Consider the following 17,142-nt stretch of genomic DNA (forward strand, 5'->3'; position numbering starts at 1 on the left):
CCATTTGCTGAAAAATAGCAGATGACATGAACTTATGAAATCCATTCCAGGTTTGCTGGATCAACCAGCTTCACTGATGAAAGTGTATCCTCTCCAGCCTTGGAGAGCTTGAATAAATCAGGCCCAATATGTGTCGCTTGTTCAACCTTTAATGATGATAAGGGTAGAAATTACAACAGGTATTCTTGATTGAAAGGATTGGCTTTGTCTCTGTTTTCCTGAATAAGCAAATTATATATGTGTGAAAAGCGTTGAATAATTTACCACTGAGAACCATTATTATTTTTGTTTATATTATTGATTTTTATGTAAAAATTGTCCCTTGAATCACTTTCATGTTATTCTCTAATGTTAATATTGGGATGTGGCATGATAAGGATATTGGTGAAGTAACAGAATAACAATTATTATGTACATTTGTTATTAATTGTAGTTATTAGATAACTAAGCGACTTTCTTTTTTTTCCCCCTCCAACAGTGCAAGACCCTGATGAAGATGCACTGAGAAGAGCAAGGTAGGCAACTAGCAGCAGAACAATGTGGCCATCTTAATAGATAACAAAATGCATAAAGCTCTTAAGCAAAATTAATAAACATGAAATTAAAATCAGATTTAACACCTAAGTTAAACTGCTATTGGCTTTCAAATTGGCTACTTTTCTAAACACCCAAACGAACAGTGATCTGTTTTTCCTAAATGTATATATAAATTTCTAGGTCATTCATCTATATATAATGTTGTGGCATGTTGATATGTGAGCAATTTATTTGGATAATATTATCTGGATACAACAAGCACATAGAACAAGTTAGGATCATGGTAGAACTTATCTATATTGTCCATGAATCATCATCCTGTAAAATAATAAGATTCAAATTCACATACTGTAGTTTGAACATTGAATATGTTTGTAAAATTGGTACATGGAGTGTTCCATTTGTGCTACTCATTTACAACTAAATATACAAGAGAAATGATAAAACTGTAGTTTGGTTCATTGTAGTGATACTCCTTTGTCCCCTGCCTCTACCATCAACTATAAACATTCCAGAGTTTTAGTAGGTCCAAAGTGAATCTCTCATGTAGCAAATGCCTATTTCAGAAACCTTTGATGAAGACATTGCAAGTTAATTTACAAAATTAAATTTAGTTGTTCATTTATCAATGGGAGTTTTTACTCATACTCATTTACTGCATGAAATAATTACCCTCGCTTAGTGATCACAATGAAAATTCTATAAAAATATCCACTCAGATGCAAGGAAACATAAAAAAAATCCTTGAACATAATTGGGTGGCTACAGTGAGCAGAGTTTTACTTTATTCACTAAGCTAAGATAATTATTTCTTGCAGAGCGACAACATACTTTGTTTGGTCAATGAACAGCCTAAACTTCTTTAGTAAATCAACACTGTTGCCTGAAGTAAGTTACAGCTCTGGAACTTTTATGCACCCCCCCGAAGTTAGGAAAGTTTTTTTTAGAGGTTACTGAATCAGGTATTTTGTCTATATTTTCCATACTGTAAATGTAAATTTTTTTTACATAATATCAGACACAGTTGAGGTGTCAGCATGGCCCATCAAGTTAAATGGGTAGAGGAGCCTGACCACACTTCTCTTCAGCCACTAAATACCAATTGCCCTCTTTCCTAAGATACTACAAAGTACTTTTATCATTATATAAGCTAAAGTATAGGGCACAGTGTAAAATAAACAAATATTAACCCCCTTTCAGTTTGTACAGTAGATATAACATATTTAGTAGTATAATCCTTTTACATAGGAACCCCCCCCCAAAAAAAAATAAAAGAAAACCACTATGTAGACACAATATAGGGACATACAAAAAGAAAATCACAACAACAGAATAAAGACAATAATTTGTGTTGTGGCAAATTATTTAATAAGGCTAATCGACTTAAAGCTTATCAAAAATCTCTAGATAAAATCAATACCGCACTTCCTTTCTTTGATTTTTTGTTTATATGTATTTACTTTATCTTTTACTTTTTTAATGAATCTCAAATTACAAGCCTAGTAGTGAGACATTGTTACACCTGTTTTACATACATACTATTACCATTATCAGGAAAATTGTACTAGGGGGAAAGAAGAATAATCCTTAAATAATACCACCATACAATTTTGTAAAGAAAACATACAGCAACATTCAAACAATAGTCGTAAAGGCTAGCTAGTCAATTACAGAGCTATCTTGGCAACCGACTATCCAAATAAATTGTTTGTTTTCTAGGCAGGGGAGTGAAGGTCACTATCCCTAACCCCTCTCTTTATTCCTCCTTTCTCTCTCTCTTTCTCTCTGTTTCTCCATGCCACAGGGAAAAGTTTGAAACGGAACGTAACAGCCCACGCTTTGCCAAATTGCGCACCTGGCATCATGGCCTTTCAGCAAAAATCCTTAATGTTAAAAGTTAAATGCCCACGTGTAACACAATATCTATTGAAAAGCAATGAAACTCTTAAACCTTCTGCATCAGTGTGCAGAAAAAAAAAATCTACCATATACATAAAATATAAATATATAAATAGAAAAAATAGCCCACAGGGATATGTTCTTTTAGTGCCTGTCATTACCTTATTTTCCTGTTATCCTTTTAACCCACCATTGTCAAATAAATATAATAGTTATTGGTATTTGCTTGGTGTTGCATTTAGAGCCAAAAACTGCTGTTTGGAGTCAACTTGCTCTTGTATTTAATTTTCAATAAATAAAAAAAGCTAAAAAAAAAAAACTAACCTTTGTCAGGTGTTGTGTAATCTTGGTAGACGTTAGTGATGTGGAAAGTAGGTATTGCTGTAGGGTTTTGTAGGATGTGTGCCTGCTATGCAGGTGGATGATCGACACTGGCTTAGTGGAAGCGATATAAGGTGGCCGAGCTTGAATACAATATATAAGTAGATTATTTTATTTTTGCAGTTGAGATATTAGAATGTATTGAAAGCCAAAGTAGGGGGGATAGGTCTGCTTTCTTGTTGAACTGCAAGTCCTAAAACATTTTGACAGCAGTTACACAGTTGATTATTTTATTGCCTTCCTGTAGGGGTAGATTATTAGTAGACTGAGTTTCTTATGTAAATGCTATACCCCAGCAACCTTTTCAATCGCAGGATCCCTTAGGTGGTGGGCGCTAGCAATATCTGTACAGTTAGGAGCCATATTAAATTACAGTGCACATCATTTTAATTAAGTGGTTAAACCTTTAGTTTGTATAGTGTGGTATGGTTTTTATGGTTTTAACCAACATAGAGTCTATATTCAAAATTTTCAGGCTTAGTTCATAGCAAAGATTTATAGATATCAATTGATATTTATCTCATTTGCTGCTTACCTTGATCATTGATGAACTGGATGGTCAATTTCTAATGTCTAGATCACTATTTCTGTTCAGTTGCAAAGATACTACAGAAACATAGCAGGTGATAAGCTTAATGCTAAAAACAGAATTCATCACTTCAGCTTCAAAGTATAAAATAGGCTTATGAAATAAAAACTTCAATATTATATATTTTTTAACTATAAAAAGTAGACTAGAGGTATTAGTTATAAAAGGGTGCATTTAGGATGGGAGGGTGTCGGTGTCATAGACATGATTGAAATCCAAGATGGATGATGTAATATAAGATGTTGTATTGCATTCAATGTTGTATTGCTTTGATGTTTGAATTACAAATTAAATTTCCTGTATTGTTTTTGCTCATGATGAAATTCTGTAATAGAACCACATTATGTGTTTGTGTTTTGTGTTATGATAATAAAGTGGTTCATAAAAACATCATGCTGTATTTGCTTAAATGAAATAGTCAGTGACTGTCAAAAAATAATAGAGCTTCTTTTATAAGCTTAATAACCTCTAACATCACAACAGAAACATTTGTCAATCTAAATCCCATTAAAATATTATTATGCAAAAGGTGTAGATATAAAAGCCCCTATCTAATATCAACTACACATTTTGTGTACCTAAGCTAACTGAATTCTGAATAAGACATAGGCCACTGGTTAACAAACAAATATATAATATAACAAATTCTATGTAGTTTTCAGAAGCAGTACCTATTACTGCATTTATTTATAAAAGTTAAAGTTTTGAAATAACCTTTTTCAAAAGTTTACCAGCAGAGATAACCAGTATTTTAAAGCAAAAAATCAACTGGTATGACGGTAGCCTATTGTGGTTCACCATTGGTGAGATTGCGATGGTTGGCAGTGCTTCACTGCTCTACGCATTATGCTATAAGCAAAAGCACATTCAGGATATGTAGTGACACTTTAAACCCGTAGAGCTTTTTTCCCCATGCTTTCTTTAAATCCTAAGGTGTTTCCAGGGAGTCACTACATCACAAATCAAAAAGCTAGGGGTACATTATTTAAAGACAGTGGTAAGAATATATGCAAACTGGTTATTGGCATAAATGCGATAATATAAAGAGCTATTTATGCAAAAAGACGTGTTAGCCTTGATCAAATCAATATTTGAATTCCATGTGATAAAAGCTGCTTTTAATTCTATTAAGTTTGTGAATAAGATTAATACATTTATTATTTAATATTATAATACTATATGGCTATTATACAACTTTATTCACAGTCTAATAACCAATTTCTTCACAAAACAATAACTAGTTTTTTTTATTTTAACGCTAATGAATTGCCCTAAATACCTAATATACAGTTAACAGGAACATAGGAAGAATGTGATAAATATATTAAATACATTTCGTGTGCAATTAGTTTTGACATCTAAAATTTCAACTTGGAGGATATTAAATGTGTAAAATTCTCGACAAAGAAAAATATAAAAAGATTTAAAAGTAAACTTCCGAGGAAAAGAGGAGAAAGAGGTTATCAAAAGCTAGCACTCAGATGTGTGCAATATGTCCCCTTACCCTTCATGAACCCCAGTATTACTTATCATAGTAAGACCTTGACGTTTTTCAAGAACCAACTTGAATAGACAACTTCATTCCCATTTGGTTAAATAACAAACCTATTCAAACCATCCATTTGTAAGAGTCAGGGTTTTTTTTTTTTTTTTACTGTTTTAAACATATAGCTTCCTGCTTTTGATAAATGTACCAGCTTAGGCAGGCAGACTACTGCTTCAGTAGATAAGTTGTAGCACGTGGGCAATCAAATCATCATGTCATCCCATACTGAACCGATAAACTGCAAGCTTGTGCATCCATGAAGATGCTACAAATGGGCTGCCAGTGTTAACTTAAACACAAAAATTATCAGCCTACAAGGTAAAATTGCTTGACTGGTTCCTCTAGAGGAAAAGCCGTATCTGCTGTGGCCTGTGCTTGTTTAATTGGACTAACTTCTTACTTTTTCCCTTCCCTTTTCCTCACAATCCCGCTATCCAATTTATGTTTTACATTAGTTAGATATGCAATATAATTGGATTGTATATTGCACGTGGGGAATGCAGTACAGCTGCATGCGTTATACACCAAAACATTGCATTTATCATTATCGTGATAGCATACTAGTATTTGTAATGGCAACTTGTGTCTGTTCCCTGCATTAGAGATCTGACCTGAGGCATGGAGTTATGTCTTGCCTAAGCCACTAACACTTGCATTGGGTCTTGAAATGTGCTCTGCCATTAAATCGACCTTTGTTTGTAAAATTAGTACTTATTTGCCTGCAAGTAGACGTTTTTCTAGAGTAAAAGCCATTATTTTTATTCTAATATCTTTTCTTAAATCCCTAAAACTATGACATCAATCTCTGTGTTTTAGTGTCATCCCTTGACTAGGGGATTATTCAAAACAAACAGTTCTATACAGGGCTGACAAAGGCATAAAATAGTCATTAAAAAAAAAGAATTTGAAGCAAATACAACAAGCGCCAACAACCTCATACTTTGCTTCATTGTCTTGTATGTGAAATCATTAGCCTATACATAAATGTGCATACCATCAAGTACATAACCTGACTAATTAAACATTTGTTCTACGAACATCCTCTTAGCTCTTCCTAATTATCCCTAACCATATATCTTGAACACCATTTCCTGGTTATCTTCTCTCTCTGTGCTTTTGGCTTATATCCTATATTTTTCCCTGGCCGCTTATCGTTGTGAACATAGGTTAGCTTTTTGAACTTTGCACTTGGTATGCCAACCGTATACAGGTTGAAGCTGTTTGTTGTTAAAGTAGTAAACGATGTAGATTATAAGACTTTAGGACAAAAAAAGGTTGCCCCTTTTATTGAAATTCTCCAAAGTATAAATGGCCTATTATAAACTTGTAAAACTCCTACTTATTTCAGGTACTAGTGTAGATCACCTTGTTCCCCAGGCATTCAGCTAGAAAGTAGTACTCTGCTCTTTGTATTGGTCCGACAACCGCAGCAATGCTCATCCTCCATACTAATTGCTCTGCTTTAACTTTGGCGCAGCATTGGGCACCCCTCCTTCCATATAAAGAGCAACCGTCCACTCTGCAGTCGAATGCCTCAGATGTCTGGGATTTCTTCATTGCTTAGATATGAAAATGATCAGTAGGATATTTGACAGCCTATAAGTGAAATCTTACATCACATTCATTATAATGAAATTAGTTAACCACAATTGCCAGGTACCTTTACAAATTTAATGTAATTTAATTTGAGACATTTAGGTGTAACTAAACAGTTTTAATAATATTAACTTCTACCTAAAAAGTTGGCAAAAATTTGCAAAGATATTCCAGAAACTGAAGTAAACTTAGTCAGATAGACAAGCACTCAAAGTCAGTATTACAAAAATTAAATTGAAGTTTTCATTAATAACAGTGTACGGAGAATATTTCCCTGTGATTAACTTGCTAGAACATTTTATGTACTCAATTCAATGGTAATTTTTTTATTTTTATCAAGGCCTGTAGCGTGGGCTGTTCGTGTTTGAATTAAGTGGCTGAGAAGAGAGAATACGTCTTTATTTTTAATTTTTTTTCTATATAATCCATACACTGAACCTATGCATACACTTTTGTAGATGTTCCGTCACTGTACAGTACATATTTATTGAGTAATAAAGAAAAAAAAAAAACAGACCTGGAAGCATCTATTCATTTATGTGTACAAGTGATTGGATGTATTTCAACATTCATTTTAAGCTGTCACAGTTTTATCACTGCACAGTGATTGTACATGCCACACAAAAGTGTATGTACCCTTGGCAATGCATGTTAAATCGTATGTGTAATAATAATAAATATAATTAATTTTCATTTTTTTACAACTCTGTTATCAAGTGGATACTTCTGGCTTTATGGAGAAACTATCAAATAAAAAAAATAATAAAAATAATAATAATGTGGATGTACCGATACTAAATTCTATTTTAAACACATTCAGTTATTTGTAAAGATTTTTTTTTTACTATAGAGAAATTAATCTCTAAACATGTAACAATAACTAATAAAAACTACTTTCGTTTTTCTATAACAATGGACATGGCCGGTCACATTCATGTGATCTTGTATGTAATGAAAAAACAAAACAGTCTAAAAAACTAAAGTAAACTTTGTAGTGAACTCAGAATGTAGTAAATCTTTAGTAAATTTAGGCCACAATGTTGCAAATCTAATTATTAAAAACAGAAGTTACAAAATTAAAAAAGCTTGTTACTTTTTATGTCCAGTTAAAATCAATATAGCATGCTACAATAAGATGGAAAAATGTGAATATTCAGATTTGTTCTTATTAACAAAAAAAAATGTTCTTGATTTAGCTCAAGTGTAATGCATCAGGAAAGAATATGACCATTTACTATTTCAAATAAAGGATATAATCCATAAATAATTACTTAAATTAGTTTTTTAATAAATCTTATAATTAAAGTTCATTCATTTTAATTTAATAATTATTTTATTTGTTAATTTTGAAATGTATATATCCCAGTAATACATTAATTATGAAGATATGTTTTGTAAAAGAACTAAATAAAATCGACCTTCTAAAAGTAGAACTTTGAAATTGGAAAAAAGCACTCTTGTGTTTATATATTTAGAGGCGGGGGGGATCATTGTTGTTAGTGTGCCTCCCCCCCCCAGGAACATCTCCTCCTAAATTGCTGGTCAATGAGCGCCTTCTCATTATGGGTTGGTGAGCTCCCTCCACCAACGTCCCCACATATGACATCACGTACTCACCCATTTATCAAAGGTGCTTGTTTGTAATGTATATTTTTATACTTTATATATGGAGTGGAGGGAGCAGCCAATTACATGGGGAGCTTTCTGGTATATCAGTTCCTGTGTATACATCAGCCTTCCAAATTGGTAAAATAAACTGGACTAGATATTAACTATATACTGTAATAGTATCCAAACAGCATGTAGATTCAGTTATAATAACAAGTGATAAAATACAATAATGTTTTGATTATTTTAAAAAAACAGGCCTGTGTCTAATATATAGTAGGCATTAAAGCATACTTTAATCCCACTAGTCTAATGTAAAAAATATTGTTTTAGGCTTATAATATAAAACTTAGAAGTAGGATATTTATCTTTTCTAGTTTTTTTGGCCATATAAATATCCTTTGTTATCTCTGTGTGTTAACCGATATTGTTTCTTTTTCCCATCCTGTCTCTTTCTCTTAACACAAATCAACTCCCCTGCCTTTGTTACTAAAGTCCCACATTATGTATAGGTGAACGAAATGGCAAAAAATATGATCTATTATTGTTTGGGGCAATTTGCATTTCAAACAAAAAACATAGAGTATATAACTAAAGGCCTAATGCTGCTAGAAGCCTTACCCAACTGCTTGCTTTATACTTAGATTCTAGGATTTTGGAGCATCTTCTTGCTTTATTGGACACGCCTCTGACTTTCTTGCTTTGAGTGATCTTTAATCTCTTCTGCATGTTCTTTTGAGGTTCTTGGTATAATATTGTTTTCACTTCTTTTTTATCCAATGTGTAATTTCTCATTCCACCAGCTTCAGTCTTCATTCACATCCATGACTCATCATTAGCCATGGTCAAGAATTACATATGCTTGCTAACCAAACAGCACAAAATCACAATTAGGTGACATTTGGATCGTATTTTGACATTGACCATCAGTTAATGGTCTCTATAATATAAAATTTGATTGGCTTTTAATCTTTCTGTAATCAAATGATAATAATGGCAAACTCCCCTCTCATTTTCTTTGGCAAAATGAGTGAGTCATGGTTCTATTGCTAATTACACATAGCAGGGATGTCCCCAATTCATCTTCATTCATAATATCACCACTATTGGGGACTCTTGTTCTGAACAGGTGACTAATATTCAGAGTATCTGAAACACATTCACTATGTCCTCTTCTTTCGCAGCAGCAAGGAAAATGTACCCAAATCTCCTGAAGCAAGGTAACTTGTGCAGTGGACTTTGTTTCTTTTGGACTTACAATACAAATTCGAGAAAACGAAAAAAAAATGCGCTCAAATTAACAGTACAGGCACTATAAAAGGAGCACAATATTTAACATTTGTAATAATGGTTCAAACTTATTAAGACAGTCCATAAAATGAACATTTTTTTTTTTTGTATTTAACTGGTTTAACTGGAGAAAAGTAAAATGGGAATCATACATTTGTGTCTTTATTAAATACAGAGCCACTGAAGGTGTGAGGTATACCCACTCTTCCACTTTTCCATTTAGATGTCAGTCTATTTATACTTGTCATTTTAATTTTGGTTGGATATCAGCAGGGTGAAGTGAACGTAGTGTTTTCAGACATCTTGGAGACTCACACACGTTGCAAGTAGTCTTCTCAGATACATGAACAGTCTGGTTCATAACAATTACCTCTCTGTCTTGGTTACATTATCTACATTCCACAATTAAAATGGTCTCTAATGGATTTTATTTTTACAATATTATTATTATTATACACCGGCCTATACAATACAGCAGTTGCAAAAGGATGAGATAGTAGTAAAAATCAATGCAAGGTTTAAAGTGGTAATTAAAGGTCAACAAAGCATTTGCTATATTGTGCAAGTATACAAAGCATACTTGCATATTATGTCTGACTTACCCCCTAGTGTGGTTTCCTTCAACAATGCAAGGTCCAAGCACCTCTTCATTGCTTTGATGACTCCACAGAAGAATTCAAAATAAAAAAAGAGCTTCAACACAACCTCCCTCTATTGTCAGAATAAGAATGAAAAACCAATACATAAAAGTTTACTTTCAGAGGTTCCAGTTGAATCTAGAAAGGTTTTCCAAATAGCGTTATATGTGATATGAAGATATAGAAGTGGGAAACCTTTCATAATACTCCTGGTTAGCCACAACCCACTAGCCAGGTTGTGCAGTAATCTCACTCTATGTCATATATAGCATGAAGCTCCAATTTCTTCCATTTTGATTAATATATTATGTTTAATATTGCTATCAATGACTACATGTTTCAGAGACTGTGGCTGCATTTGAAATAAGCAACTGCATGAACTCTAAAGTTTGAAGAAGATGGATGGAATGGATGCTCCAATGATGATATACAGGGTGCTAAGTTGTCACCTACATTTTTTTTTAAGATGAGAACAGTGCTTTTACCAGTATTGCCACTATCAGAAAAAGAATCAAGTCAAGCTATATTTAAATAAAAAGTAAATTTTTATAGGTCGATGACACTTATATTGAAGCTATAATCAGTGATGATTTGTCATATTTATATGATTTGAACCTTCTTTTTAGTGTGCTTAAAGCACATCGTCATTTCTGTCACCCAGTCCTGCAGGTACATCAGTGCCACAAACTATAACCTCAAAGGTTTGGCAACCTTCTAAGCCAGCTACCATGAATGCCAAGCCTGCCCAAACCAATGCCATGTCGGCCAGAGGTTATTCCGTGAGATTTGGTGCCAATACAAGCCAAAGAAAACCCACTTACACCAGCCAAAAAGTGGTTAAACCCTCACCCCCAGTTTCTTCCTCTTATAAAAGGTATTAAGGTAACAGGTATTAACATCCTAATTAATGTGTTGCAGATTGAAGTTCTTCATAATAGCTTTCTAACAATGTACTGGTAAAGTTGTTAGATACAACTAACGTGTTAAATATTTAACATATAGTTCATGATTTACCCACTGACACCTAGCTTCAGATAAAGTTCGGAATAAAATTCAGGGCAATACTGGAAAGGTGTTTGGATACGAAGAGATATTCAATACTACAAGAAATTTGATCAATTAAATAGGCTTCAGAGGTTTCTAGCATTGGCTTGATAGTGCTTATTTCCTGGTATCTAATAATTTCCACTATAAAATACTCATTTTAACTAGGGTTTACAAGATATTTTCCTTAACCCCAAAGTAGCTAATACTACAGTATATGACAGCTGTCTTAATATGTCTACTTCTGTATGTTACATTTATTATTTTTACATTACAGTACTTTTACAAAAGATATCTAGTTCTAGTAGAGGTACCTAGTACCTGGTAACCTTAACCGGCTATCGGCTACATTTTTTTATTTGATAAATGCAATTTTACCATTATTTTTAGCATTTTAAAGACTGGAAACAATAACTTTGTGACACACACTTAGGCATAAAGTTATCTGATTTTAAGTACCAACTGTTTTTTTTAAGGGATTATGATTCAAAAATACCAATTTGTATGCCATATTTATTGATAATGCCTAACAAGCCAAGTGGAAACGACCTTACAGACTGTAAAACCTTTCACTCTTTAAGTTGTTAAACCCAATTACTTCCCTAGCAAATAAAAGTCCATTCTAAAAAAAATGTCTGCAACTCCTGGAACTAAACCTGACCCGCACACTGGTAAAATAGGACATGTCCAGTGTAAATCTGCTTGATATTGATCTTGATACCTAGTTTTCATTGTCCAGACCAGCAGAAAATGTTGTGCAGAACAGAGTACTATCATTGGCAGAAGGTTGTTAGGGAGTGCTCCCAGCTGCATATCGATGGAAGAATAGGCATTCAAATGATTGAAAATGCCCTATTTTGTATCACCCTGATTTCCCTGCCATCTCCCAGGATTAAGATATGCATTTGGCATCACTTTCAGTTGTGGTCATGGAGTATAAAGTAACACAGTTTTTACGTTTACTAGTCATTGTTGCTCCATTACAGTACATAACATTCCCGTAAAGATTCTTGTTTAAGCTGTTTTATGTTTTAGCGTGTCATTCCTCTGGTGGCCTGATAACATCCAATAAACATTGGAAGAGCTGAAAATATAGATTCTTTTTAACTTGAGTGGATGTTCTGTCAAGTATGCTGTTGTGTGGAACATGGTTACTAGTATAATGCTATTACGGTGGTTTTTGCTACAAAAAAGCAAAGCACATTGCTAGCCAAATATTAAAAAACATGCATTGTAAGAACATTCGCTATACCTAATCATGGCACTAAGTAAAAATTCATGCTCACTGACTATATTTGTTAAAACATACAAAATCCTGCTGATTGCACAAATTAATCCAACTGCATATACAAGGTAATACACCTGCTATTCTGCTCAAAAGTGTGTGCTTTTTTAGTATCCCTTAATGCAGTAACTATTTACAGATTTTTGTCTGGAAAAAAAAATGTAATAAAAAAGTTACATTAAATTAAAAAATATGTATTATTCTCCTTTTGGGCTAATAAATGCATTAGGTATTCCGATCAGTAAGGACTATGTTAGCAAGAGGGATAGCCTTGATGGCTTTACACGTAGCACAGTCTCCCATAGGCAAAGTTCTAGAGCTACTGTTACTTCCTTATGGTACACCAAAATATAAAAGTATAAAACTTCCTTCTTACTAGCCAGCTAGTGTTGTATATTAGCGGTCATAAATCCAAGTTTGTTTGTATGATAAATCATAATGCATCAAATATGATTATAATCCTCAGGGGGAGGGGAGATAATACTGATTTATGTTTTTGTTTTTTTTCACAGTCCCCTTATTTCCTATACTTCAATTCAAATCTTTAATTTACTTCAAGTTAAATTTTTCATCTCTGTGCATTACAGATTTTACATGCACTTTCAGTTGTTCACCATGGATTTAGCTCTCCTATCTCCTTACACAAAGATCACATGTATTGTCTATTCTAGCAGCCTAGATGTTTGCCACTTTTTGCCCATATCACATCTCTTGCATCATTAATACTTCTAACCTTTGCCATAGACCCATGGGCTGATTCTGCTCTTTCTACTTCATAGTCTATCTGTCTATTTTCATTCCACAGTACATAAATCACCTGTCCTTTATGTCCAATAACACTCATTTGAAGATCACTTGTCTTCTATGATTAGCAAAATCCACTTCAAATGTTCATTCAGTTCTCTAGCATGGAGCTCTTCAATTCTTTTGGTTCCATGGTTTGTTCCCTATACATGGCTATAATATTACACAAACTGTGCTTGCCTTTTCTAACAAATAATGGTAAGGACCCAACCATTTTCTAGCATGGAGCTTGCCTATCTTTTTTCCACCCCAGCACAAAGCCCATCTGTTTTCTCTATTTTCTAGCTTGGAACCTTCTGTGTTAGGATGCATGTAGCCCACCTATCCTTTGTACTCTCTAGTATAGTGTTAACATATACTTTTCTATTTCCTAGCATGAGCCTGTCTATCTAGTCAACTCTTTAGCTTGGGGATCACCTATCTCTTCTACTCTATTTTGCACTTAAATGTCTTTTCTATTCTTTAGCAATCAGCTCATATCTATTTCCATTTCTATTTGCTTAAGTTTTTTACTGTCTGGTGTGTTAGCTGCCTGCCGTTTCTACTGTCTACAGTACAGCTAATCTGCCCTTCCTAGTCTCTAGCTTGAAACCACCTGTCTTTCTGGTCTCAAGATACATGCCTACCTTTGCTTCTTACATTTTAGCTTAGTCCTTAGCAATCGTCTTTATTCTCTAGGTTGGAGCTTACCATGTCACCACTGTCTAGCATAACACTAGAGAGATAATTTCTACACCCCATACAACTTCCCCTGTCTTTTCTGCTCTCTAGCTTGGAGCTCCCCTGCCCTTTTTATTCTTTAATGTAGAACTCACCTGCCACCTTCACTCTTTACTGTAGTGCCCACATGTCCATTTTACTAGCTTGCAGCTTAACTGTGCTCTTTACTCTCTAGTCTGATACTCACCAACCCTTTCGTGCTCTAGCATGAAGTCCCCCTGCCTAGTCTACTGCTTAGCTTGGAGTTCACTTGTCATTTCTACTCTTTACCTTAAAACTCACCGGTCCTTTCTACTTTCTAACATTGGGCTCACCTATACACTTTACTCTTTATCATGAGACCTACCTGTTCTCTACTGTCTGCATGGAGCCCATCTGTGTTGTTGCTCAAGCATGAAGCTTACCTGTACTCACTACTACCTAGCTTAGACCCCACCTGGTCTTTAACTTTGCAGTTTGGAACTTACCTATCCCTTCTTATTTGTAGTGTGGTGTACAACTGACCTTTCTACTCTTCAGCTTGAATCTCATGTCCTTTCCATTCTTAAGCTTGGAGCCCACACATTTATTCTATTTTCTAGCATGTTTCTCCCCTTTCTTTCTACTTTCAGGCCTAAACCTTACCTATCCTTTTCACTCTTTAATGTAAAGCTCACCTTACTTCTTTAGCTCAAGCCAAAGTTATTTTGTTTTACTCTCCAGCATGGAGCCCACCTGTCCCTTCCACTCTCCAGCATGCAGTCCCCCTTTTTTACAACTATCCTATATAGAACATACCTGTTAAATATGATAAAGCTTACCTCCACTTTCCACTCTCACCTTGACACTCACCTGTTCCTTCCACTCTTTAGCTTGAAACATTCCTCCTTTTGTATTCTCTAGTTTGGAGCTTGTCTATCTTTCTGCTCTTTAGCATAGAGCACATCCGCCCTTTTTTCTCTAGCATGGAATTTGCTTGTCCTTTTTATCTGCTATTTTGGCCCACTAGGCCTTTATACTCTGTAGCTTGGAGCTTTCCTATCCTTTTCCCTACCTAGCTTACAGCCCATCTTGCCTTTCTACACTGTAACGTGGAGCTTACCTAAACTAACTAATTATTTCTACTCCCTACCTATACTCTCTGTTCTCTTGCATGGAACCCATCTTTCTCTTTTACACTATAGCATAAAGCTCACCTGTCCTTTATACTTATTAGCTTACCTTTCCTTTTCTATTTTGCAGTGGGTATACAACTCTCTTTTCTACTGTGAAGCTTTGAGCCCACATGTCCTTTTGACTTAGGCATGGGGTTCACATGTAATTTCTGTTTTATAGCATGCAGCCCTCTGCCCTTCCTACTGTCTAGCTCGTGGCTTACCCCTTATTTCTACTCTTTTTTATAAAACTCACATTCCCTTTTTACTCTCTGATGGAATGCTCATCTTTACTTTCTACCCTTTAACTCAGAGTCAAACATGTCTTTCAACTCTCAAGCATGGAGCTCATCTGTCCTTTCAGCTCTAGTGTGGGGCGAAACTATAATTTTTACTCTTTAGCATGGAGCCCATCTTTGCTTTCGCATCACCAGCTTAGTGCTTATCTGTCCATTCACTCTTTAGCATGGAGCTCTCCTGCTCTTTCTACGCTTCAGTGTGGACATTTCCTATTATTTGTTTCGTTTCTTCCGTTCACATGTCCTTTCGACTCTTAAGCATGGGGCCAAATGTCACTTCTATCTAGCATGCAGCTCCCCTGTCCTTTCTACTATCTAGTTTATAGCTTAGCTGTACTTTCTACTCTCTGATCAAAGTCAAAGTTACTTTTCTACTCTATTGCATGCAGATTACCCTTCTTTTCCACTTTCGGGCATGCAGCTTCCCTGTCTTTTCTACTTTTTAGCAGAGAGCTTACCTGCCCGTTATACTCTCCAGCTTGAATCTCACCATTTCCTTCTACTATCTAGTTAGAAATCTATCTGTCTTTATTATTATCTAGCATGAAACTTACCTCTTTTTTCTCTTCTCTAGCATGGAACTTACCTGTCCATTCTATTCATTAGCTTGACTGACTTGGCCCTTATACTGTGTAGTTTGGAGTTTACCTGTCCTTTCTACTACCTAGCTTACAGCCCACCTAGCCTATCCACTATGTAGCTTGAAGCCTAACCCTCCTTTCTACATTGTAGTAGGGTATACAACTCTTTTCTACTCTCCAGCTTCTAACTCTCATGTCCATTTGACTCTCAAGCATGGGGCCCATATGTAATTTTTTCTCTCTAGCATGCAGCTCCCCTGTTCCTTCTATTTTCCAGCTTAAAGCTTACCCGTCCTTTTTATTCTCTAGTGTAAAGCTCACCTGTTCTTTCTACCTTCGATTGTTGTGTCCAACTGTCTTTTCTACTCTCCAGCTTGGAGCTCACATGTCCTTTCCACACTTAAGCATGGGGCCCACATGTAATTTCTGTCTATTCCATGCAGCCCCCTGCCCTTACTACTTTGTAGCTTTATACTTACCTGTTATTTCTACTCTGTAGAATAAAGTACACATTCCCTTTTCTATTCTCTGATACAACTCTCATCTTTCCTTTCTACCCTTTAGCTCAGAATCATCATATCTTTTCAACTCTCTAGCATGAAACTCATCTGTCCTTACCACTCCAGTGTGGAGCTCAGCTATCATTTCTACTTTTTAGCATGGAGCCCACCTGTTCTTACTCTGAAGCATGAGGCCAATCTGTGCTTTCTCCTCACCAGCTTGGTGCTCACCTGTTCACTCTTTAGCAGTGTGGAGATTTCCTATTCTTTATACTTTGTAAGACAAGGCAAAGCTCAACTACACTTTCTACTCTCTACCTTGAAACTAACTAATCCTGTCTATGCTCTATATTTAAATACCTTTTTACTTCCTACTCATTTGTTCTCCTCACTTGCATGGAGGTAACCTGTCCCTTATACTTATTAGCTTGTATCTCACCTGGCGCTTCTATTCAGTAGCTTGGAGCTTACCAGTCCTTTCTACTGTTATTCTTGGTGTTCACATGTTCTTTCAACTCTTAAGCATGGGGCCCAATTGTGATTTCTTCTCTCTAACATGCAGCTCCACCCTCCTTTCTACTATCTAGCTTACCTGTACTTTCTGCTCTTTCATCAAAGTTTCTTTTCAACTGTCTAGCACGGAGCGCGGCACGGAGCTCTACCTGGCTTAAAGCCCACCTGGTCTATCTACT

General features: G+C 35.1%; 1 protein-coding gene across 13 annotated transcripts in view; it reads left to right on the plus strand.

The window, feature by feature from the left end:
- LDB3 (LIM domain binding 3) overlaps nt 1-17,142 on the plus strand; it is a 102,746-nt gene that overhangs the window by 47,673 nt on the left and 37,931 nt on the right. For 5 of the 13 annotated variants that reach the window (XM_072423940.1, XM_072423939.1, XM_072423944.1 and 2 more), the window contains 3 exons: nt 479-515; nt 9,341-9,376; nt 10,746-10,958. In XM_072423940.1, the coding sequence (XP_072280041.1) occupies nt 479-515; nt 9,341-9,376; nt 10,746-10,958 (286 nt within the window). Of the gene's footprint in view, nt 1-478; nt 516-2,341; nt 3,798-9,340; nt 9,377-10,745; nt 10,959-17,142 lie in introns of those variants that run through there. The other 8 variants (XM_072423945.1, XM_072423948.1, XM_072423950.1 and 5 more) reach the window with 4 other exon arrangements.

This window comes from Pyxicephalus adspersus, chromosome 10 (genome assembly GCF_032062135.1).
Source record: "Pyxicephalus adspersus chromosome 10, UCB_Pads_2.0, whole genome shotgun sequence".
Classification (NCBI taxonomy): domain Eukaryota; kingdom Metazoa; phylum Chordata; class Amphibia; order Anura; family Pyxicephalidae; genus Pyxicephalus; species Pyxicephalus adspersus.